Below are 24,902 nucleotides of genomic sequence, written 5' to 3' on the forward strand. Positions count from 1 at the left end.
TCGCTCTTTCCCCCATAGTTATGCAATGGTGTAGCCCAGCCGCAGGTTGGGCACCATATTTGGAAAAGGCGAGGCGGAGGAGACCTTCGTTCCTTCCGGTCCTGCGCCCCCATCCTTTCTCCGGGCCCCTCCTATCGCCAGCCCCTGGGGCTCGGCGGGACTAACCGCCAGACCGAAAACCAGGCTGCCTAGCCCCGCCCTCCAGCCCCGGCAGTTCCCTCGGGTGCACCCGAGGCGTTACCCCTCACCCCACCTGCAGTGGGCTAGCTGGCGGCCGGCAAACCCTCCCCTGCAAGCCACTGTGGGCTGGTCCTTGCGTTTCTCCACCCCCGCGTCAGCTGCAGGGGGCCCGCTTCTAGCCAGTTCCGGGTGGTTGATCCACCAACCGGAACTCCCCGCCCCCTCTCGCGGCCCGAGGGCCGTAGGTGGTCGGAGTGTGGAGGCAGAGGGGGCGGGGGCCGCATTAGGGGGTCCCAAGAGGACGGGGACGCTGAAGGCGGGGTATTGGGACGACCCAAGGGTGGGACCAACCATTAAGCAGTCCCACTTCTTCTGTGCCAGGCACTGAACTGGGCTCTTGACGAGCATCATCTCTTAATCCTCAGAACATCCCGGGGAGGTAGGTACTATTGTTATCCCCATTTTACAGATTCAGACTTATGGGGAAACAGACCCAGACTTCTTTTGTCCCCATTTTACAGATGGAAAAACCGAGACTCAAGAAGGTTAAGTAACATCATCAGGGTCACATAAATAGAAAATGGTAAAGCCTGGTCTTGGACCCAGGTATGCCTGGCTTACCAGCTACATTCCTTATCATTGTCAGAAGCAAAGGTGGGAGGGGGTGAGACAAGACAAGGCTGGGAGGCACAGCAAACATTAACATTGTAAGAATGAGATGCTTGGAACTTGAGCTTAGCTGATCTCCAGAAGGAAAAGAACAAAAGGGAAGAGCACTGGGGAAGACAGGGCATGTTAGATCCTGGTGATGAGGGGCCCATACTTAGAACTAACTGCCTGCATCTTGGTAAGCCTGGGCATGTACCCACCCTTACATAGTCTCTGTTTCCTCATTTGTAAAGTGGAGATCACTTTGATACCTGCTCATAGGGTTGGGTGAAGAATTCAGTGGGAAACTGGTAAGATGTCTGCACTTTGCTTGGTGCACAGTAGGTGTTCTGTAAGTAGGACCTGTGTCATCAACCTTGTCAGTAGGGTACTGAAGCCTGTCTTTCTCCTTGAGGCTCTTCTAAGATGGAGGGAGCCCTTGGGCTTTTCTTGTGACATTTCACCTCCCATCAATGGTCTTCTCTCCAGTTCCATAGTGTCCTGTGTCCTGGGCCATGAGTGAGCTGAAGGACTGCCCCTTGCAGTTCCACGACTTCAAGTCTGTGGACCACCTGAAAGTTTGTCCACGGTACACAGCAGTGCTGGCTCGCTCTGAGGATGACGGCATCGGCATCGAGGAGCTGGACACTCTTCAGCTGGAGCTTGAGACCCTGCTTTCCTCTGCCAGCCGGCGCCTGCGAGTTTTGGAGGCTGAAACCCAGGTGATACCTACAGAGAGGATATCACCAGGGATGGACTGTGATAAGTTATGGGTGGGTTATTGAGTTAGCCCCATCTGCTAAGGTCTGTGGGACAGGAGGTTAGAGGGGCAGAGAGAGACCCAAATCGGGCTTGTATGATGTTCAGGAATGTGCATCGTCCTCATAAATTGCAAGATTTCTAATTCACTAAGCATTTATTGACATCCCCCCCCCCCAATTATATTGTGCGTACTGTACAGATCATTAGAGAGAGGTAATTAGGAAAATTCTGGCTTTAAGGGAGTTTGCCAACTAAAAGGCGGAGGTCAGACGAGTACCAGGGGATGTGTTATGATTAGGGGCACTAGGGGAACTCTAGCATGGAGACCTGCTTTTGAATCCTGACCTAAGCATTTGCTAGTGCTGTTGTTTCCTAGCTGTGTGACTTTGGGAAAGTTACATCCTATTTTTGAGTATCAGTTCCCTGTCTGCAAACTGAAAAATGGACCTACCTCAGAAGTTTTGTGAGGATTAAGAGAGATTTTTTGCAAAGGCTCAGCCCCGTGTCTGACACTAAGTCAGCATTTCAAATGTTATTGGTATTACTCTGATTATTTCCGTTCATTGCATAAACATCTCCTGAGGTCTGTGTGCCAGGTGCTATGCCAGATCCTGGGGAACAGAGCTGGTTCAGATGAGCTTCTTGGTCTCCACCAAGTATGCTGTTCCTTTTAGTGTGGCCATATAACACAACCGGGCCTACAGCATAGGTGCAAAGTGCCAGAAACTTTAGAGGAAGAAGATGCCATTCCCACTGGACCTCGAAGGATAGATAAAGTCAACTTGGGGGCCCTGGGAATTCACTGAAGCTTTTCAGGTGGGGCTGTGGCATAGTCTATTGCATATTAGTAGCTAAGAAGCTGATAACTGATGCAGAGGAGGCATCCCAGTGAAGTTTTGCTGGGAGACTCTTGCTTGCCTTCACCAAAAAGTTAACCACCAGTATATTTCCCCAGAGTTAGCATGTACTAGGGTCATTTGTGTGGCCTTTGTACTAAATTCTATGGAGGTGAATTAAAATACAGACAAAGAATGGAGTGGTGAGAATTATATGAATAAAATCCTGTGAGATGGGCACAGAAAAGGAGCTGAGTTTGAAGGAGTAGGAGTTTGGTAAATAAAAAGGGGATTGGGAAAGACCTTGATGCCTCCTCAAAATCTGGATCCTAATTCTTCACTGGGGAAAGAGTTGTCTTGTGTCTTCCCTTCTCCCCCTCAGTGACAGTTTCTGAATTTCAGATCCTCACCGACTGGCAGGATAAGAAAGGTGACCGGCGATTCCTGAAGCTGGGTCGAGACCATGAGCTTGGGGCTCCCCCCAAACATGGGAAGCCCAAGAAGCAGAAACTGGAAGGGAAGGCAGGACATGGACCAGGCCCTGGCCCCGGGCGACCCAAATCCAAAAACCTTCAGCCCAAGATCCAGGAATATGAGTTCACTGATGACCCCATTGACGTGCCGCGGATCCCCAAGAATGATGCCCCCAACAGGTTCTGGGCCAGAGAACATAGAGGGGCTTTGGGATTTGGGAATTAGAGACTGTGGAGGTGCCCTGGGCAGAGGCTGGTGGGGCATGGGGTGCCCACTTAGGATCTGCTTCTCTCTGCAGGTTCTGGGCTTCAGTGGAGCCCTACTGTGCTGATATCACCAGTGAGGAGGTACGCACACTAGAGGAGCTACTGAAACCCCCAGAAGATGAGGCTGAACATTACAAGGTAGAAACCCTGAGCCTTTGCAGACATGGTGGAGAGCAAGAGGACTCGGAGGTGCCTCAGAATCAAAGATCCTAAAGTCATGTGTCATCTTCCTTCCCCTACCCTGCCTAGTCTCCTGCCGGCCCCATTAACCCACCCGACACCCAGTCGCCCAGCTTTCTCCTTGCATAATCCCCCTTCTACCCCAACCAGATGGTTACTATATTCTAAGACATCGACTTCAGTGAGGCTGTCCCTTGTTACCATATCTCCATCCCCTATGCTTTGGTTCAAAGCTTCCATCAGCTTCTACCCAAACAGTCTCTTATTACTTCCTGTCTCCAGAGGGGCTTTTCTTTCTTTAATATGTAAAAGTTTATTTTTTTAATGATGAAAATAAAAAAGATTCCATTAAAGAAAGTGTAGGAAATAGAGCAAAGTATTGGAGGAAGCTCTCCCATAGGTCCACTATCAGGTGTGATACAACCCTGCTCTTGGGCTTCTCCTGGCTTCCATCACCCATAGGATCAAGTCCAAGTGTCTCTGTCCTTGGCGACGCTGCCCAGTGCCCCTCTCCAGTTTCCTTGGCCGTGCCATCTCTTCACTGCTACATTCACCAGCCCCACCAAGCACCTTACCCAAGCACCTTACGGCAGGCCGACCCAGGGTCCCTGCTCGCTCTGGACCTCCTCATACGCTCTTTTCCCCTTGGCAGACTGACTGACCCGTCAGACCCTGGTCTCACGTTACTTCCGCCAAAATGCCTTTGCAGCTTCCCCAGGAGAAAGTTGGTGTCATTTTGGGCTGCCACAAGACCTTGGTCTCTGACACTTACTTGAATTTTAAAATTTTTATTTGAAAAAGTAATCCCTTTGGCAGTAATAAATTCAAGCAATTACAAAAGTCACTTTCCTCTCCTGAGCCCAAGGCCTCTAGAGACAAGAGCTGTGACCTGAGATGTGCCATATACACATGCCATTCTGTAACTCATATCTTGGAAATTGCTCCATAGTGGCTTCTGTGTATGCTTTAGTTCTTTATGTACCCATCTCCCGTACTAGATTGAGTGTAGAGATTTAATTTTCTTTGTACCTTCTCACCTACACCAGGCACAGGCCTCCACCCTGAGCTAGGTACTTGGGAGGCAGATGAGGGAAAGAAGGAAGGGCCTGTATTTACCTCTTTGAGCCTGTGGGATCTCTCCTACAGATCCCGCCCCTGGGAAAACACTACTCCCAGCGCTGGGCACAGGAGGACCTGCTGGAGGAGCAGAAGGATGGAGCCCGGGCAGCAGCTGTGGCTGACAAAAAGAAAGGCCTTATGGGGCCACTGACTGAACTGGACACTAAAGGTAGGCCCCTCACCTCATTGCCTACCCCAGGCCGTAATGTGAGTCCCCAGACTTCTGCCCAGTTGCCCACTCTTTCTCTGCCTGCTTCAGATGTGGATGCCCTGCTGAAGAAATCCGAGGCCCAGCATGAGCAGCCGGAAGATGGGTGCCCGTTTGGTGCCCTGACTCAGCGCCTCCTACAGGCTTTGGTGGAGGTGAGCGCCCCAACCCCAAACTGCAACTAATGTTTTATTTAGTTTTTTTATTGAAGTATACATTTCAAAAAGTACATAGGTCATAAATGTATAGCTTGATAACTTTTCACAATGAACACATGTGCATAATGAAATATCACCAGTATCCTAGAAGCCCCTGTTATAACCCTCCCAGTCTCTAACCTCCCCCAAAGGGAGCCTCTCCTTCACAGTTACTTTTGCTGAGTGTTGGCTAAGGGCTGAGCCCTGTGCAAGTGGCTTTCCATACACCCTCTCGCTGGAGGCAAAGACAGTGATTAGCCCCATGTTACATTCAGGAAGATAGAGGCTCAAGAAAAGGGACCTGTTTGCTTGAGGTCACACAGCTGATACATAGAAGCAGGACTCAAACTTCAGGTTCAGAGACCCTTTTCTTTATGTTCTCTGTCTGACCTTTGGCTCATCCCTTCACCTCACTGATCCTTGGTTTCCTCTCTGGGCCAAACATAGTTGTGTATGTTTCTCTTATGCAGCAGTCTGGGGCACTTACTTCGGGCTGGCTGAGGTGTGGGTGTGGGTCTCTGCCCTACACCATCAGACAGGGACACCAGCTATGGTGGCTTTGCCATCTTAAACATTCACTCTGGCCCTGACTGGTGTAGCTTGGTTGGTTGGGCATTGTCATGCAGGATGACAGGTCACTGGTTCGATTTCCAGTGAGGGCACATGTCTGGGTTGCAGGTTGCATTCCCTGTCAGCGTGCGTTCAAGAGGCAACCAATCAATGTTTCTCTCCCTCTCTTTTTCCCTCCCTCCCCCTCTCTCTAACTTAAATAAATGAAATCTTAAACAAAAACAAAAAACTATGCACTCTGCACAAAGTCACTCTGGGTGTGATTGCCCCTCAAAGCCCACAGAAGACCCAGGAAGAGTGTATGAGGGAAGGTAGATAGGTCATGACATGCTGTGGCTTTTATCTCTTGTAATCACTTTCCACTAGAGAGAATTTGTTACTTAACCACATCTGATTGCAAAGGAGGCTGGGAAGTCTAGTGTATATGGGCAGCAATAAGGCTAGCTGCCACAGGAAAAAGGTGAGAATGGCTTTTGGACAGCTGGCAGCCTCTGCCACAATGTGCTTAGCACGGTGCCTGGTGCGTTGCGAACACCTAACAAACCTCAGTTATTCTCACTACTGTCATTTAGTGCTGCCATCACCCTGCTGTGCTTCCTTCTTTGGGAATCAGTACAACAAAAAAGGGGTTTCTAAAATGATCAAAACTTTTTGAAAGCCAGAAAAACTTTCTGTACTGGTTGAGATGAGAAAGATAAAAGGACATTTCTAGTCTGCAAAGACTATCCATGTAGGTCAGAGGGGAGCTGGAAAATGGAAATACTATAGTTCTCCTTTCACCCTTTATGTGGTCTTCTAGGAAAATATTATTTCCCCTATGGAGGACTCTCCTATTCCTGACATGTCTGGGAAAGAATCAGGGGCTGATGGGGCAAGCACTTCTCCTCGAAACCAGAACAAGCCCTTCAGGTGAGTGGTGTCCCATTTACATCTCACAATCTGGCCCCTGCTTCTGTTGACCTATCTGTCTAGGCACAGGAAGGTCTTAACAGGGAGGCCGAGAGAAGTTTGAGAAAGCCCCCCAAAATCTCAAACACTTGCCCTGGCCCAGCATTTCTGCAAGAACAAACTTAGTGCTGGACTGTTGATCATAGCTCGTTTGTACTATAAACAGCTTAAGTGCCCAGCTGAAGGTCAATGGTTGGCTAAGTTGTCATAGCTCTGTCTGACAGAATAACTTACAGCTGTTCACTGCATTACAGAAATGTACTTAATTGACATAAAGAGATGTAAACACTACAGTTCTGAGTCAGGAAGAAGTCAGTTGTAACACAATACAGTGTAACCCTTTTTTATTTAAGATATATTTTGTGTGCACAGGGAAAAAAACGAGTGATCTATAATAAAGACTGAAAATAATACATAGGAAAATCTGGAATGTATATAGCATGGTAATTCCTGCCGTATCTGCAGTTTTGCCTTCCACAGTTTCAGTTACTTGCTCTCAACTGTAGTCTACAAATATTAAATGGAAAATTCCAGAAATTAGCAAGTTGTAAGTGTTCAATTGTGTGCTCTTCTGAGTAGCGTGATGAAATTTCATGCCATCCACTTCATCACCCCTGGGATGTAAGCCATCCCTTTGTCCAGCATGTCCTCACTCTGTCCTGTACCCACGAGTTGGTCACTCAGTAGCCATGTCAGTTATCAGCTGGTTATCAGAGAAAGACCACATTCATATAACTTTTATTACAGTACATTGTTATAATGGTTCTATTATTAGTTAGTCTCTTACCATGCCTACCTAATTTATAAATTAACACCATATATATATACACACAGACACAAACAGTATGTATAGGGTTCTGTACTATCCACAGTTTCAGGCAGCCACTGGGAGGAATCTTAGAACATATGTATCCCTTGCTGATAAGGGAGTGTGTGTGTGTGTGTGTGTGTGTGTGTGTGCGCGTGTGCGCGCGCGCGCTCGTGGGCCCTGGATGAGTGGCTCACCTGGTTGGAGTATCATTGCATTACACTAAAGGGTTGCAGGTTCAAATCCTGGTCAGGGCACAGTCCTAGGTTGTGTGTTCAATCTATGGTCATGGCACGTGTAGGAGGCAACCAATCCATGTTTTTCTCTCTCTCTCCTTCCCTTCCTCTCTCAAAAACCAATAAAAATAAATATATCCTTGGGTAAGAATTAAAATATATAACCCTAGCTGGTGTGGCTCAGTGGATTGAGGGCTGGCCTGCAAACTGAAAAGTTGCTGGTTTGATTCCCCGTCAGGGCACATGCCTAGGTTGTGGGCCAGGTCCCCAGCTGGAGGGTGTGTGAGAGGCAACAGTTCGATGTATTTCTTGCATGTCGAGAGAGGTTTCTCTCCCTTTCTTTCTCCCTTGCGTCCCCTGTCTAAAAATAAATAAAACCTTTAAATATATATAACATAATAAACTATATGAATATTATATATGACATTAACAGCGAAATAACATTAATGTAACAAAATCATAGAGGTTCTCTTTGGGTTGTTGGCATTATAAGTTTTTTGGCAATGGATCTATGTTGCTTGTGTTTGAAACAAAACCAGATTTGTCTGTCTTTCTTTACTTTTTTAACTGGATAGATATAGAGGGGTGTCCAAAGAGAAAGTAAGTTGTTCGCTAACCTTGGGAACCTCTGAGGGCAATCCTCCTTCAAAACCGGCCGTTAAACTGAGGGCTGCCTTCCCCTGCAGTGTGCCACATACCAAGTCCTTGGAGAGCCGCATCAAGGAGGAGCTGATCGCCCAGGGCCTGCTGGAGTCTGAGGACCGCCCTGCAGAGGACTCAGAGGACGAGGTCCTTGCTGAGCTGCGCAAGCGGCAGGCTGAGCTGAAGGCACTTAGTGCCCACAACCGCACCAAGAAGCATGACCTGCTGAGGTAAGTGTGGACAGGATGCACAGGCCAGGGCTTAGCTGACGAGACCTTGGCCATTGCGTGTCACTCTGGGGGGCTTTACAACAGGCTTCCCAAACCGGCAAGACCTCTAAATCACCTGGAGAGCCTTGAAAAAATTGTCAGTGCCAGGCACCAACCCACAGACTCTGTCTCAAGTAGATTCTAATCCTGCAGACTAGGGCTCGGGCGTATGTAATTTATTTACTTACATTTGTGGGGAAAAACACATTATATAAAGTTGGCCCTCTAAACCATTTTTTTAAACATAGCTTTAGTTTCTTTTTCAATTTTTTGATGAGTCAGAGAAACATCGGTCAGTTGCCCTCCATATGCTCTCATACTGGAGACCAAACTGGCAACCCAGGCATGTGCCCTGACTGGGATTTGAACCTGCAGCCTTTTGGTTTGTGGGATGTGCTCCAACCAACTGAGGCACACTGGCCAGGGTGACCCTCTAAACCATTTTTGAGTGTATAGTTCAGTAGCATTAACTACATTCATGTCGTATGGTTTATTTTTTAATCTTTTTATGCTTATTTTTTTTTTGCTCTCCCAAAGTTTTTTATGAAAAATTTTACGTGCCCAGAAAATCTGGAGGAATAGTATGATGAATACCAATATACTCTCCACTTATATTCATCAACTGTGAACATTTTGTTCAGCATCTGTGACCATTATTGGTCCTTCACTTGAAGTTACCCAGTGTTTTAGGGCCAGTTATTTAAGGAATTGGTCACAGTGTCATTCATTTTATATTGACTCTCATCCTTTGTCCTGCATTGGTCACAACGAGGGTATAGGTGACATCTGGAAGGAGATCATGCTAGTCACTGCCCTTTTAGTGAGAAGCTCGAGAAGCAGCCCAACTAAATCTTGCTTCTCACAGGCAAGTACTATCTTTTCGCCTCACAAAGCGCCAGTAGAGCAGGGCACACTTGTTCATTTGGCCAATTCTGCCTCTCGTAAACATTATGCTGGGCTAGCAAAAAAGGCAGAGCAGAGGGCTTGCAGTCTCCACATGGGTATTGTGATAAACACATGCACCATTAAAAGGAGGTAGTTGCTGAGAAGCTGCTAGGGTATTTAGGGATAGAGTGTCCCGAGTGCTGGCTGTGTGCCAGGTGCTTTCGGTTCAACCTTCCGTTTAATCTTGACTACAACCCTGGGGCAGGCAATAAAGGCCTAGTGAAGCAAGTGCCCTGCTGAAGGTCACACAGCCAATAAACAGCCAAGATTCAGCTTGAGCCCAAGGCTGAATCCAAAGCTTCTTTCTAGTTCTGTCTGAATGGCCAGGAGAGAAAAATACAGATAAAAGAGATAGGAAGAGGGGGCGTGGAGAAAGAAGCAGAGATGTCCAGATACAGAAGTAATGGACAGTGAAGGAACTAGCTTGGAGCTATCAGAGGCCGGAGTGCAGCCCCCAGCCTTGCGATGGACCAGCTGCAGGGCCTTAAGGTATTTTCTGCCCTGATGCAGCAGCTTCCTCTTCTGGAATATTACAGGTTGAAGTAGATCAGATCTCTAAGCAATCTTCCAGCTCTCCCATTGATGGGATTTACGAGTTGAATTCCATTCAGAGGAGTCAGTTTAGGATCTCACCTGCCTCCTGCAGACCTCAGGCTGCCTTGACCCTTAGTTGCTCTGGGATTTGAATGCTCAAGTAAGCAGGTCTTCTGCTGGCACCAAAATACCTTTGAAAGATTCTTTGGAGCTTGCCTGCCTTGATTTAGATCTACTCACTAGTTGTGGGATCTTGGGGCATTTATTACCCTTTTTGAGTCCAGTTTCATACCTACCTCACAGGGTTGTTAGGAGGATTAACTGACCTAATGTTTTTGAAGCAGCTGAGATAGTAACTAGCATATAGCACCATATAAGTGTGGTTCAGTAACTTTGCTTTTTGGTCTGAAATGGTCCTTAGGAGTGCCATTCTGGGATGGTGGGTGGGCTCAGTCTGAAAGAAGAAGGGGACCCACTCCGTGGGCTTCCTGTGACACCTGGCTGGCTGATCCCCACAGGCTGGCAAAGGAGGAGGTGAGCCGGCAGGAGCTGAGGCAGCGGGTCCGCATGGCAGACAATGAGGTCATGGATGCCTTCCGCAAGATCATGGCTGCCCGGCAAAAGAAGCGGACCCCCACCAAGAAGGAGAAAGACCAGGCCTGGAAGACTCTGAAGGAGCGGGAGAGCATCCTAAAGCTGCTGGATGGGTAGCCCTCACCCCTGCCTCAGACCGTCTTCCCCTGGCCTGGGGGAGGATGGGGCGGGAGGCCCACTCTCTTATTTGGGCTGCTGGAAGCCTCAGCCTGTGGCTGACTGTCAAATGTTATATGGCAACAGTTTCTAGAGGGCTGAGGCCTTTCACCGAAGTCTTTTGGCCCAGCTGTGTACAGCTGGGATACCGGAGGCCCTGCTGGGCTGGCCTGGGGCCCCATCTGTGCTTGGTCCCCAAGATGAGGGAGACAGCATTTCTGGGGTTTCCTCTTCCCCTCCCTTTACCTTTGTCCACTCCCCTACGCCTACCCCTCACTCCCTCAAGGACTTCTCCTTTGTGGTTTTGTAAAGTGCAAATTTAAAGAGTAAAGTGACTGCTGTGGTTTTTTTTTAAAAAGCATCCAGAATCTTTGAATGTCTGTTGTGGGGTAGAAGGCAACTGGTGTGGCTCTCCTGGAGGTTCAGGAGAGCATGTTTGGTGGCTCTCACCGGTGTGCCACTTGCCCCTGAATGCATCAGGAAGTACATTTGAGGATACTTGTGGCTTCAGGTAACAATTCCCCCAGCTCAAAGTGGAGTAAGAAAAGAAATATATTGACTAGGGGCTTGATAGGCCTGGGCAGGGTGGCCTCCAGGCTTGGCCAGTCCAGCAGTTCAGGGCTGTCAAGTGTCCGAGTGTCTCCATAGTCTTCTGAGTGACAGCTTTCAACCTAAACTGGGTTCCCCTCCAGCTGTTTGGTGGCAGCCAGTAGCAGTCAAGGGAAGCCCAATGCTTCCTCATTTGCAGTCAGCACAAAAGAGGGTGGGAAAGAGCTGGCTGGCTTCCACAGCCCATCCAAAAGAGCAAGAAGCCTTTTCTAGACACCCTTATGTTTTGCCCAAATTAAGTCTCACCCGTTACTGAACCAACCACTGTGGCAAGGGATGGCTCCAATGGCTGTAAATTAGCAAGTGTCTGCTTTCTCTCTAAGTCCAAGGCAATGGGGAGAGACAGTGAAACCCAACAAAGATCTGAGTAAGAAGGGGAACTGGATGTTGTTAAGGCCACTAACAGTGTCTCTTCTACAGCCCAGGCAGGAAGACAGAATAAATAGCTCTTGTCCCTGCCTCAAATTGAGAATAATTTGCAGTTTACTGTGAGGAAGGGATAGGTCTCCGAGGAAATGACCTGTGAACTGATCCATAAAGATAAGGTTAGGAAAAGACAAAGATATGATGGCTCTGGCTGGTGTGGCTCAGTGGATTGAGTGCCAGCCTGTGAAACAAAAGGTCACTGGTTTGATTCCCAGGGCACATGCCTAGGAGATTGCACGGCAGGTCCCCAGCTAGGGACATGTGAGAGCAACTGATAAATGTTTCCCTCCCTGCCCCTCTGTCTAAAAATAAATAAATGAATTTTTTTTTAAGTGTGAAGACAACCAGCATTCTTATATACTCAGCCATTCCATGTGGCTCTTGTGGGGCTGTCAAATTAGGTTGGACAAATGACCCAAGGTTGGCCAATCATAGTACTCCATCCCTTTAGCCACAATGATTGGTCCAAAGAATGGGCATGTGACCCAAGCTGGATCAATCAAAGGCCTTTTGTAAGATAGCTTTAGGGATTCTGAAAGAAGATTGTTTCTCGTCTTTCTTCTCAGTAAATGTTACCAGGAACTATTCTAAACTCATTAAACTACTGAATCTTGTCTACCCCATATGGTAGGTACTAAGAACATCCCTTCACAGATGAGGAACCTGAGTTTTAGGAAGTTACATACCTTGCTTAGTCAAATGATTGATAAGTGGTTGAGCCAAGATTCACCCTCAGTCCATCTGACTTGCTGACAGTGGCTCCTAATTACACAACTCATTGGGGCCCACTTGCCTACAGCCTGAGTGCTGCCCCTAGGCTCCGGCAGTGCACAGTCTGTGCAGCCACACGCGGCAGCCCAGCTGCAGAGCCCCTGTTCTTTTTTTTTCTTTTTAATACATTTTATTGATTATGCCATTACAGTTGTCCCATCCCCTCCTTCATTCCCCTCTACCCTGCATACCCCTCCCCTACCATTCCCTCCCTTTAGTTTATGTCCATGTGTCACAAGTTCTTTAGATCCTATATTTCCCATACTATTCTTGCCTCCCCCCATCTATTTTCTACCTACCCTCTATGCTACTTATTCTCTGTACCTTCTCCCCCCTTCTCTTCCCACTCCCCTGTTGCTAACCCTCCATGTAATCTCCATTTCTATGGTTCTGCTCCTAATCTAGCTGTCCTCTTAGTTTGCTTTTGTTTTAGGTGTGGTTGTTAATAACTGTGAGTTTGCTGTCCTTTCACTGTTCATATTTTTCATCTTCTTTTTCTTATATAAGTCCCTTTAGCATTTCATATAATAAGGGCTTGGTGATGATGAACTCCTTGAACTTGACCTTATCTGAGAAGCACTTTATCTGTCCTTCCATTCTAAATGAAAGTTTTGCTGGATAAAGCAATCTTGGCTGTAGGTCTTTGGATTTCATGACTTGGAATACTTCTTTCCAGCCCCTTCTTGCCTGTAAGGTCTCTTTTGAGAAATCCGCTGACAGTCTGATGGGTACTCCTTTGTAGGTGACTGTCCCCTTATCTCATGCTGCTTCTAGGATTCTCTCCTCCATTTTAATCTTGGCTAATGTAATTATGATGTGCCTTGGTGTGTTCCTTCTTGGGTCCAACTTCTTTGGGACTCTCTGAGCTTCCTGGATTTCCTGGAAGTCTATTTCCTTTGCCAGACTGGGGAAGTTCTCCTTTATTATTTGTTCAAATACGTTTTCCACTCGTGGCTGTTTCCTTCCCCTTCTGGTACCCCTATAATCCGGATGTTGGAACGTTTAAAGATGTCCTGGAGGTTCCTAAGCCTCTCACTTTTTTGAATTCTTGTTTCTTCATTCTTTTCTGTTTGGTCATTTTTTTCTTCCTTCTGGTCCACTCCCTTGATTTGAGTCCCAGATTCCTCTCCATCACTATTGGTTTCCTGGGCATTTCCCTTCATTTCTATTAGTTTAGCCTTCATTTATTCCTCTAATTTGTGACTAAAATCAACCAGTTCTGTGAGCATCCTGATCACCAGTGTTCTGAACTGTGCATCTGATAGGTTGGCTATCTCTTGGTTGCTAAGTTGTATTATTTTTGGAGCTTTGATCTGTTGTTCTGTTTGGGCCATAATTTTTTGGTCAGGTCATGCCTGTAAAGTCAGAGGGGCGGAGCCTTAGGTGTTCACCAGGGCGGGGTGACCCAGTGGCTGTGTTGTGATGGGGTCAGGCTGAATGGTTTGTTGTTGTCGTCGGACTTCCGTACAGTTCAATCTTCTGTGTTTTGGTTGCATTTTTGTTACTAAAACTTTGTTGTCTTTAAACTTGGTTGTGCAAGGAGGCACAGTGTTTCTACCTATGCCTCCATCTTGGCCAGAAGTCCCCTGTTCTTAATTAACCACTCATCTCCACATTCATTAGCCAGATCATGAGAATGGTAGGCACCATTGGTAGAGAGTTCCAGGAACGCAGACAGCTTTGCAGAGGAGTTAGGATGGGACCTGAGGCACCAAACCTAAGTAGAATTGTGAGAAGGGGAAGGTAATGTTATAAGTATAGTCATATACTGCGTAATGTTTTGGCCAAAAACATACCACATAAATGATAAGTCCCATAAGAAAAACTCCAAGAAAATTCATAGTGAAGGAGGGTTTAGCAGAAGCTTTTTCAGACCTCAACAAGCTCCTTAAAGAGTTAAAAACTGTGGACACCCAACACCAAAAGGTTTTCATTAATAGGCAGATGTCTTCATGGTGCATTATCTACTTACAAACAAATTTCTGATTTTTAAAAAAATTGTATCTTTTTAAAATTTATTTTTTAGAGAGAGGGGAAGGGAAGAGAGGGAGAGAAATATTAATGTGTGGTTTCCCCTCACTTGGGACTTGGCTCACAACCCAGGCATGTGCCCTGACTGGGAGTCAAACCTACAACCCTTTGGTTCCCAGCCTGCACTCAATCCATTGACCTGTATCAGCCAGGCTAAATCTCTGATTTAAAAAAAAAAAGAAAGTGGCCCTGGCTGGTGTCGCTCAGTGGATTGAGCATGGGCCTGTGAACCAAAGGATTGTGGTTCGATTCCCAGTCAGGGCACATGCCTGAGTTGCAGGCCAGTTCCCAGCAGGGAACACACAAGAGGCAACCATACATTGATATTTCTCTCTCTCTCTCCTTCCCTTCCTCTCTAAAGATAAATAAATTAAATCTCAAAAGAAAATAAATAAATAAATAAAAGGAAGTGGCCCTGGCTGGTGTGGCTCAGTGGATTGAGAGCTGACCTCCCAATCAAAGGGTTGCCAGTTCAATTCCCAGTCAGGGCACATGCCTGAGTTGTGGGCCAGGTCCCCAGTACGGGTGCTCAAGAGGCAATCACACATTGATCTTTCTCCACCTCTCTCTCCCTTCCCCTCTCTCTAAAAAATAAATAATTTGTTACTAAAAAAAAAATTTAAAAACAATGTTTTTAACTATTTTATTTTTATTTATTTTTAGAGAGAGGGGAAAGGAAGGAGAAAAACATTGATTAGTTGCCTCTCACACACCCCTACTGGGGACTTGGCCTGCAACCCATGCATGTGCCCTGACCAGGAATGGAATGGGCAACCTTTTGATTCGCAGGCCAGCGCTCAGTCCACAGAGCCACACCAGCCAGGGCACATGTTTGTATTTTAAGCTAAGTGTTATTGCAAAACAGTTGAAAAGTTAAAAAATTAAAAAGTTTATAAAGTAAAAGTTATAGTAAGCTAAGTTTAATTTACTTTTTAAGAAAAAAGTATTTTTAAATAAATTTAGTGTAATCTAAATGCACAGTATTTATAAAGTCTACAGTAGTGTACAGTAATGTCCTTGGCCTTTACATTCACTCATCTCTTGCTCACTGACTCACCTGGGGCAACTTCCAATCCTGCAAGTTCCAAATATTCATGGTAGGTGCCCTCTACAGATGTCACACACTGTGTAATTTTTAAAATCATTTACACCATATTTTTACTGTATCATTCCTACATTTAGATTCAAACACCATTGTGTTATAATTGCCTATAGTATTTAGTTCAGTAACATACTATACAGATTTCTAGCCTAGGAGCGGTAGGCTATAGACCATGTAGCATAGGTGTATAGATGGCTATGCCATCTAGGCCTGTGTAAGTGCACTCTGATGTTCGCACAATGACAAAATCACCTTGCGACATTTCTTGGAGCATAGCCTTATCCTGATTGTTAACACATTGCTGTAGAAGGGAAAACCCGAGGACACCTACTGGGCCTGGTTCAGTAGGGAAGGACAACTTTTAAGTATCAGCTGTGAGCACGAAGTGATGTATGTTGCACACCTGGTACCTGCCTGGGTCTGTGCTGGGCCCTTTAATCCCATGTCTTTTCTTTCTAATAGAATTTATCAGGGTGACGCTGGTCAATCAAAGTTTACTCCCATGTCTTATTTGGTGCTTACCACACACCGACAGATGAGTAGTAGTGTCCTACCCTGCAGGAAAGCACGCTAGGCTCAAAGAAGCACCATGCCTTCTGAGGCTCTACAGCCTGGTTGCGGGAACAGTTACCAGCCCCAGAATGCACAATCCCTGACAGAGGTGGCAACCACAGCAGCACAGGGAGTCTCTTCTTATAACCATATCCATGTTTGCTGGGGCCAGAGGGGACCTCCTTTATGAGCTTTGGAGGAAGTTGGGTTCTCAGTGAGAAATGAGGAGATTAGTTCCAGCATCTCAAAGCTCCAATTTTAATTTGAAACAGTCCTGACACATCACTAGTTTGGTCAGAAAGCCTTGGCCCTGAAGTTGTTTCTCCAGAGTCCCAAATGGCTTACAGCTGACTTCCAGAAACTCCAGAGTAAGTGAAAAGAAGGGTGATTGGGTGGAGGCTAAGCTCTGAGCTGGGACGTGACCCACGTGCATCCCCAACCCCTGCCAGCCCCTGAACACTCTGGAGGACCAACTCAGTGGATATGGGATCTCAGCTGACTCCTGCTAAAAAGGGAGAGATGGCCAGAACTTGGAATTTTGTGGAAATCTGGTCAGAGAGTAAATTCCTTATCTGGTGCTCAGGACACAGTGAAGAGAACCAAGCACAAATGGACCATGACTCACTCCATGGTGTATGAACTCATCATTTCATCTCTTCCCCCTCCTAGTTCATTTAGTCACCCAATCTCCTTGCCTCCATTTCCACATTCATATTTCTGTTTCCTCAGTGACCCTGTTGCCATGGTTGAAAGCAATGCAGGTGACAAAGGCCGCAGATAAGGGAAGATAGCTGAGCAGGCAAAAATACAAGGCAGTAAGGGCAATAATAGAATAAAGTACATAGTCTGCAGGGACATGGGGTAGAGAATGATTTAACAGCTTAGAGGGTCAGAAAAGGGTGAGGGAGGATGTGAAAAGGAGGGAGGGTGCCAGAGAGCAGAAAACATTCTAGACAAAAGGAACAGCAAGGCACAGAGGTGTGAACAGCTGGCCTGTTTAGAGGGAGGTGAAAACTTCAGTGTGACTGGAGCCCTGGGTGGAGGGGAGGGGAAGGCTAGGAATGAAGCTGGAAACTAGGTTGAGACTAAGCTGGGACAGTTTGTGAACAGCAGATTAAGAAGCATAGGCTTTGGCCCTGGCTGATGTGGCTCAGTGGACTGAGCACAGGCCTGTGAACCTACTGGGTTGCTGGTTCAATTCCTAGTCAGAGCACATGCCTGGGTTGCAGGCCAGGTTCCCAGTTGGGGGTGCATGAGAGGCAAACACATATTGATGTTTCTGTCCCTCTCTTTCTCCTTCCCTTCCCCTCTGTCTGAAAAAATCTTAAAAGCGTAGGCTTTGTTCTTGAGGTCAGCAGTTCTCAAAGTGTGGTCTCTGGACCAGTAGCATCAGCATCACCTAGGAATTTAATAAAGATGCAAATTCTCAGGTCCTAGACCTAGTGAGTCAGAAACCTGTGGCCCAGCCATCTCTGTTTTAATATGCCCATCAGGTGACTCTTGATTCATAGTAAAGTTTGAGGATCACTTTTCCGAGTAGTAGGGAGCCAGGGGTGGTGTGTGAGCAGAGGATGCCATAATAGCACTCTGAATCAGAAAGCACTCTGATAGCAGCATGGAGGCTGGACTGATTAGAGAAATCGAGAATGAAATTGAGGTAGACAGAATGCAGTCATGTGCAAAGAAATACATCTGAGACCGTGGATGTGGCATAAACTGGTGGATGTCCTGCGAAATATTAATTTTCTTCTATAGTTAATAGAACTCCTGATTTTTAAGTTGGACATATGCCTCTGAAAAACAAAATATCCCAGCTTCCCTTGCACTTAGATGTGACCATGTGACTAGGTTCTGACCAAGAAGAAGAGATGTATGTAACTCTGAGGTGATGCGCCCCAATGGGTGTGCCTTCCACGTTCCCACTTGCCCCGGCTGAGATGAAACATGGTGGTAAGCCATCTTAAAACATGGTCAAAGACAACACCATAGGAACAGTGGAACGACAAGCTAAGGAGCCAGAATCCCTCTTACCTTGTAGTCATCACACCACTCACTGCTTACAGCCAGATTGTTATACACTTTCATTTTATGTAAGTCACAATTACTTTTGGTATTTGTAAGAGAAACCAAACCTATATTCTAGCAGGTACCGTGTTCGTATGGCACGCCAAGCACACTTTTCAAACCATACCTACTTCCTTCCCTTCCTTCCTTCCCTCCCTCTTTTCTTTTCTTTTTCTTTCCTTCCTTCCTCAAAAGAATTTGAGAAAATTTAAAATTAAGGATGTGTACAATGAGTTTCATTAAGATACAAATGTAAAGTTAAGTCCAACAGGATTATTAAGCACCAGATTTAGCTCTAAGCTTCCTGAAAGCCAAGCCAAAGTGGAGATAAGACAGATCAGTCTCAGAACATTTGATATGAAAGAAAAAGGGCATCTCCCAGTTTTCCTGGTAAAAATTCCAATAATTTCTTATGCTGAAGAAAATTCTCAATTCAAGTCATATATTGATAATATTCTCCATAAATATGACAGCAAATAGAAATTGAGTTTCAGAAACTTCTGACCAAGATGGAAGTGTAGGTGGAAACACCATGCCTCCTCACACAACCAAGTTTAAAGACAACAAAGTTTTAGTAACAAAAATGCAACCAAAACACAGAAAATTGAACTGTATGGAAGTCTGACAACAACGAACCATTCAGCCAGACCGGTAAGAGGGGCGGAGTCAGCAGCTGGCTGAGCTAGGTCAGGCAGGAAAAATCGGCTGGACCTACCGAGGCACTCAGGAGTGGTTGGCAGATCCCCAGTGTGGGGTGTCAACGGTTGGACCCAGTGAGGGCTCAAGGCAGCTGGCTGACCGCAGTCACACATTTGCATGCAGATAAACCAGGCAAAGGAGCGAGCAGTGAGACAGACGGTGCAGGCTAGGGCCCCAGAGACAGGAATTAGAGCCTAAAAGCACCAATTGGAAAAACTTTCAGGGTCAAGGTGCCAGGAGAAGCTCCCAGGCTCACAGAGAGTTTGCTGGACAGACCCACAGGGGCCTGGCGGGTGCACGGGCCCACACACCTGGGAGCTGGCTCCAGGGGGGGGCAGGTTTGCTTGTGGGAAGCAGCATAGGGGACCGAAATCCGAGAGAGAGCATGGAACAAGCGTCATTGCCCCTCTCTAACCCTGCCACCACATACAGCATCATAACCCAGCAACTGGGTCTCCCCGCCTTGGTGAACACCTAAGGCTCCGCCCCTCCAACTTTACAGGCATGACCTGACCAAAAAATTATGGCCCAAACAGAACAACAGATCAAAGCTCCAAAAATAATACAACTTAGCAACCAAGAGATAGCCAACCTATCAGATGCACAGTTCAGAACACTGGTGATCAGGATGCTCACAGAACTGGTTGATTTTAGTCACAAATTAGAGGAATAAATGAAGGCTAAACTAATAGAAATGAAGGGAAATGCCCAGGAAACCAATAGTGATGGAGAGGAATCTGGGACTCAAATCAAGGGAGTGGACCAGAAGGAAGAAAAAAATGACCAAACAGAAAAGAATGAAGAAACAAGAATTCAAAAAAGTGAGAGGCTTAGGAACCTCCAGGACATCTTTAAACATTCTAACACCCGAATTATAGGGGTACCAGAAGGGGAATAGGAAGAGCAACAAGTGGAAAACTTATTTGAACAAATAATAAAGGAGAACTTCCCCAATCTGGCAAAAGAAATAGACTTCCAGGAAATCCAGGAAGCTCAGAGAGTGCCAAAGAAGTTGGATCCAAGAAGGAACACACCAAGGCACATCATCATTACCTTAGCCAAGATTAAAATGGCCCTGGCTGGCGTAGCTCAGTGGATTGAGCACGGGCCTGTGAACCAGAGGATCGCAGTTCGATTCCCAGTCAGGGCACATGACTGGGTTGCAGGCTGGTTCCCTGCAGGCCATCTCCCAGCAGGGGACCCACAAAAGGCAACCGTACATTGATGTTTCTCTCCATCTCCTTCCCCTCTAAAGATAAATAAATAAATAAAATTTAAAAAAAATGAAGGAGAGAATCCTAGAAGCAGCAAGAGATAAGGGGACAGGCACCTACAAAGGAGTTCCCATCAGACTGTCAGCGGATTTCTCAAGAGAGACCTTACAGGCAAGAAGGGGCTGGAAAGAAGTATTCCAAGTCATGAAATCCAAAGACCTACATCCAAGACTGCTCTATCCAGCAAAGCTTTCATTTAGAATGGAAGGGCAGGTAAAGTGCTTCTCAGATAAGGTCAAATTCAAGGAGTTTATCATCACCAAGCCCTTATTATATGAAATGCTAAAGGGACTTATCTAAGAAAAAGAAGATAAAAAAGATGAACAGTGAAGGGACAGCAAACTCACAGTTATTAACAACCACACCTAAAACAAAAGCAAACTAAGAGGACAGCTAGATTAGGAGCAGAACCATAGAAATGAAGAACACATAGAGGGTTAGCAACAGGGGAGTGGGAGGAGGAGAAGGGGGGAGAAGGTACAGAGAATAACATAGAGGGTAGGTAGAAAATAGAGAGGGGGAGGGCAGGAATAGTAGGGGAAATGTAGAATCTAAAGAACTTGTGACACATGGACATAAACTAGAGGGGGGAATGGTGGGGGAGGGGTGTGCAGGGTGGAGGGGAGTGAAGGGGGAAATAGGACAATGGCATAATCAATAAAATATACTAGAAAAAAAAGAAATTGAGTTTCATGTGTGACTTATTTTCACAACATTTGATGAAAACTCAGGGCATGTTGTTAAAACACAACTCTTGAAGGTCTGCAGAAGGGACAGAGCTGGGGTGATGCCGAGCTTTTCACACGAATCTTCTCAACCACCATGTATAAGAGTAGATGATACTTTACCCTTATTTTATGAATTTTTTTATTTTTTGGTATTATATAGAGAGAGAGATACTGATTTGTTGTTCCACTATTTATACGTTCATTGGTTGATTCCTAAATGTGCCCTCACCAGGGATCAAACAGCCACTCCAGCACATCAGGACAATGTTCGAACCAACTGAACTACCTGGCCAGGGCCTATTACCCTTATTTTACAGATGAGGAAGCTGGGATTCAGAAAGGGGAAGGGCCAGATCAGATAACTGGTGGTTAGCCAGTTTTGTAAGCCAGGTCTTAGACTTCAGAGGCCCTGTTCTAACTGCCCCTCTCTGGGCCTGCCAGCACTACCACATACAAAATTAAAGGTACTCTGGGTTGAGAATCAGAGAAAAGCACAAGAACCATTGCTTCAAAATATGTCTGTATTAGCCAAGAGAGATCAGTGAGATCTGGTAAATAGTGGAGGGTTCTCTGAGTCTCTTAAGACGGGTTGCTCCTAATAGGATAAGAAGTAGGGCTAGGCTCCGTGAAGGCAGAAGGAAACCCCCAAATTTGGAGCTGAATAGAACCTGTTACTAGAGGTTTAATAGAGGCTTCAAGAATGAAAGAAGAAATAATATTACAAGAAGTTGCCCTAGGACAGCTGCTGTCTAGAAAAGAAGAGAACTCTTCTGTCTCATTTTTATTGAGCACCCATTATGTACCAGGGACGTGCTGAGAACCCAAGTGACAGCAAGGAAACGAGCCTACTGGGTGAAAGGAACTTCCTAAGTTGTCTCATTTTCAAAATAATGCTACAAAGCAGGTATGATCACCAGTGTGATTGTGCCATGTTGTAGACGAAGAAACTGGGGTTCAAAACAATGAAGTGACTTGCCCGGGATCCCACGGCTGGTGAGGGATGGAAGTGGGTGGAGTTTGAACCCATGTCTGTCTGACTCCAAATGGCTCTTTTAAAAAAACAAATTTACTTTCAGACACAGGGGGAGGGAAGGAGGAAGAGAGGGAGAGAAACATCAATGTGAGGTTGCCTCTTGCATGCCCCCCACTGGGGGCCTGGCCTGCAACCCCAGCCTGTGCCCAGACTCGTAGTCAGACTGGTGGGTTCTTGGTTCACAGGCTGGAGCTCAACCCACTGACCCACACCCACCAGGGCTGAGTGTCTTTTTTTTTTTTTTAATTTTATTTATTTATTTATCTTTAGAAAAGATGGGAAGGAGAGAGGGAGAGAAACATCAATGTATAGTTGCCTTTTGTGCGTCCCCTGCTGGGAGTTGGCCTGCAGGGAACCAGCCTGCAACCTAGGCATGTGCCCTGACTGGGAATCGAACCGCGATTCTCTGGTTCTCAGGCCTGCGCTCAATCCACTGAGCTATACCAACCAGGGCCAGGGCTGAGTGTCTTTAAATGTACCGTGTTTCAACAGTAGGAAAGAAAAAATGTGACAGATATGACATTCAAATTCATTCTATTTCTTCATCGTTGTTGTTTAAATAAATAAATAATTGAACACCAAATGGGTATACATCCACCAAAAATATTTTTTCAAACATCTTGGAGCATATATAGCTTGGTCCTAATTTAGCATTATTTCCTTGAAATTGATTCCTAAAGAGGAATTCCTGTGTCAAAAGGCCTAGACATTATTTAAGCCTTTGATGCATATTGCCAAGTTGCTTTTTAAAAGAGTTTTACTGAGTCATTGTCCCATCAGCAATGTAGAAGAATCCATTGCTCTCACACTAACACCAGTCTTTGGTGTTACTAGTTTTTTAAACTTCAAGTTTAAAAGGTTATAAATAAGCTCTTTTAGTTTTCTTTGATTATTTAGGAGGTAGAAATTGTCCTGTGTTTATTGTGTCTCATCTGTTTCCTTTGACCATTTATTGTGTCCTTAGTCTGTTTATTACCAATTTTATGTGTTCTTCACATAACAGAAATATTAACCCATTGTGTGCAAAACATTTCCTCAATCTGAGGTTCACTTTTTATGGTTGGCTATGATTTTGGAGTAGGGTATGGGTGTTTTGGTTTGTTTTTAGCAACAGAAAGTTAAAAATGTTTTAATGTTTTATAAATAAACCTGTCCTTATTTCCCTTGTGACTTCTTCCATTTTCTCTAATCTTAGAAAACCATTCACTCCTCCAATGGCTTATTTTCTGTCAGGTTCAAGGAGAGATGAGATGTTGGTGTTGCTTTGTTATCTTTTTAATATCAGAATAGAGAAGATTATTTCCTTTTTCTCTTCATAAATTTGACTTTCCTTGACTCACTTTTTGTTTTAGTATCTTGACACATGCTCACTGGGTGGGGAGTGGAGGTGGCAGGAAGTAATGTGTATGTGTATATGCATCCCCAAAGGTCCAGAAGAATAAGTACCCCAAAATATTAACCCTTGGTTATTTCTGGTTGATGAGAACAGGGCTGGGGTGGGTTTGTTATTATGCCTGCCCAGCACCCCTCCCTATTTCCTTTGGGCCAGATACCCCTCTTCATTCCTTGTGACTCTAGTGTGGCTGCCCACGGTAGTACATTTGCCCAATGTAGTCCCTCATTACCCTGGCAACAGTCTTGGGGGCCAAATGTAGGCATCCAGCAGAGTCCTCCCCTGAGCATACAGTTCTCCTTCTTCTGGGTTCCGCGGGAAAGCTGGGGCTGCTTCACACACTGTTTCCTGCGAGGCAGAGATCACTCTGCAGAAGAAAGGAAGCCAGTGTGCAGAGACACCAAGACAAGGAGAGAGGAGAGAAAGCAAATGCTGTGAGTACTGGTGCCTCCACTTCCAGTCTCCAAGATCTTGCAAGATCTTGATCCTGCTGTTTTTCTTTCAATCTTGTGCCAGCTGTTGTGAGCCATAGGTTCCTATGGCTTTGGTTGGGTTTCTGTTTCTGGGCAAATAAAGGAATCTGGTCAGCAGCAAAAATGGTCTTATGTGTGTTTTTAGTATTTTATGTAATTTTCTTGCAATGATCATGTATTACTTGTTTAGTAGAAATACTTTCTAAAAGAAAAAAAAAGAATGTGTTCTCTAGAAAAAAGAAAGCATAAGTACCCCCAAAACTTGCTTAAAAGTAGGCAAAATGTAAATAAAAACAGAGTGTAAAAATTATACAAGTCCTCAGAAGGACAGAGGCCACTTTTCACCTTGAGAATGTTAATGAGATAAACAGGAATTTGGGTGAGACGATCTCAGCTCAGTAGGTGTGTTGGGTGAGTGTAGGGAGCAGAAATTAGGGGCTCAGCCCTGGACACAAAGTGTTTTTTTTTTTCACGGACTAGACAGTCTGAGATACCAAGATTTGGGAAAGGAAAATTGCCCCTTAGCCCCGTCCCTGGACAAATCAGGTCCCTTGTCTGAGCTACACTAATTGTAGCTCTGATATTTTGAATCCCTAGAGACACTTCACATCGATAATCTCAGAATTCTAAGGAGAATTGAGTCCATCATCAATATTCCCATATTCCCGATGAAGAAACTGAGGCTCAGAGAGGTAAAGAGTGACCTAGGTAACTCAATCTCTAAAGCCTTTTTAGGAACCTCAGCCATCTTCCTCACTCATCTGCACACTGGACATAATAAATGGACTGCCCTCTGACACAGTACAGAGAATTAAGAGGAAAAGGCCAGTTGAAACTGAGTTGCAGTAAGCATTGTCTTCTTCCCATCTCCAGCTGGACAATGCGGGAATTCAGGAAGGAGGAGAGGGCACTGGGAGGGGACTGAGGTGGAATGGGGCTGGGGTCTGAGGCAGTGTGCCCTCCTGGATCCTCGCAGTCCAGCCCTACCCCCGCTTCCTGCGAGCTGCTCCCCCTTCCTTCACTGCACACCAAATTTCTTCCCAAGGAAGGCCTTGCGCAAGAGGACCTCGGCTAGGTCCCTTGGCCGCCTGCCTGCCTGCCTGCCGCCCCAGGAGCGGTGGGGGCCCCTCCCCTCCAACCATCAGCCCCTGGCGCCTGTCCAGTCACGTGGCACT

General features: G+C 45.9%; 1 protein-coding gene across 1 annotated transcript; it reads left to right on the forward strand.

Moving 5' to 3' along the window:
- Positions 1-107: 107 nt before the first annotated feature.
- TADA3 (transcriptional adaptor 3) lies at positions 108-10,921 on the forward strand. The gene is made up of 9 exons (XM_037055639.1): positions 108-619; positions 1,318-1,550; positions 2,829-3,079; positions 3,199-3,304; positions 4,493-4,634; positions 4,725-4,828; positions 6,240-6,349; positions 8,119-8,304; positions 10,341-10,921. Exons 2-9 carry the CDS (start codon positions 1,344-1,346, stop codon positions 10,531-10,533), a joined length of 1,299 nt encoding a protein of 432 aa, XP_036911534.1. The 5' UTR covers positions 108-619; positions 1,318-1,343; the 3' UTR covers positions 10,534-10,921.
- Positions 10,922-24,902: the final 13,981 nt, after the last annotated feature.

The sequence above is a fragment of the Sturnira hondurensis genome, unplaced genomic scaffold (assembly GCF_014824575.4).
Source record: "Sturnira hondurensis isolate 20B ecotype Veracruz unplaced genomic scaffold, ASM1482457v3 Scaffold0008723, whole genome shotgun sequence".
In the NCBI taxonomy this organism is placed as follows: domain Eukaryota; kingdom Metazoa; phylum Chordata; class Mammalia; order Chiroptera; family Phyllostomidae; genus Sturnira; species Sturnira hondurensis.

What these genes read in the sequence shown, in the direction of transcription:
- TADA3 (XM_037055639.1), top strand. Translation starts at nt 1,344, where the DNA reads ATGAGTGAGCTGAAGGACTGCCCCTTGCAGTTCCACGACTTCAAGTCT. An exon ending in AAGAATGATGCCCCCAACAG is followed by an intron (nt 3,080 to 3,198) that starts GTTCTGGGCCAG and finishes TTCTCTCTGCAG; the next exon opens with GTTCTGGGCTTCAGTGGAGC. An exon ending in TCCTACAGGCTTTGGTGGAG is followed by an intron (nt 4,829 to 6,239) that starts GTGAGCGCCCCA and finishes GTGGTCTTCTAG; the next exon opens with GAAAATATTATTTCCCCTAT.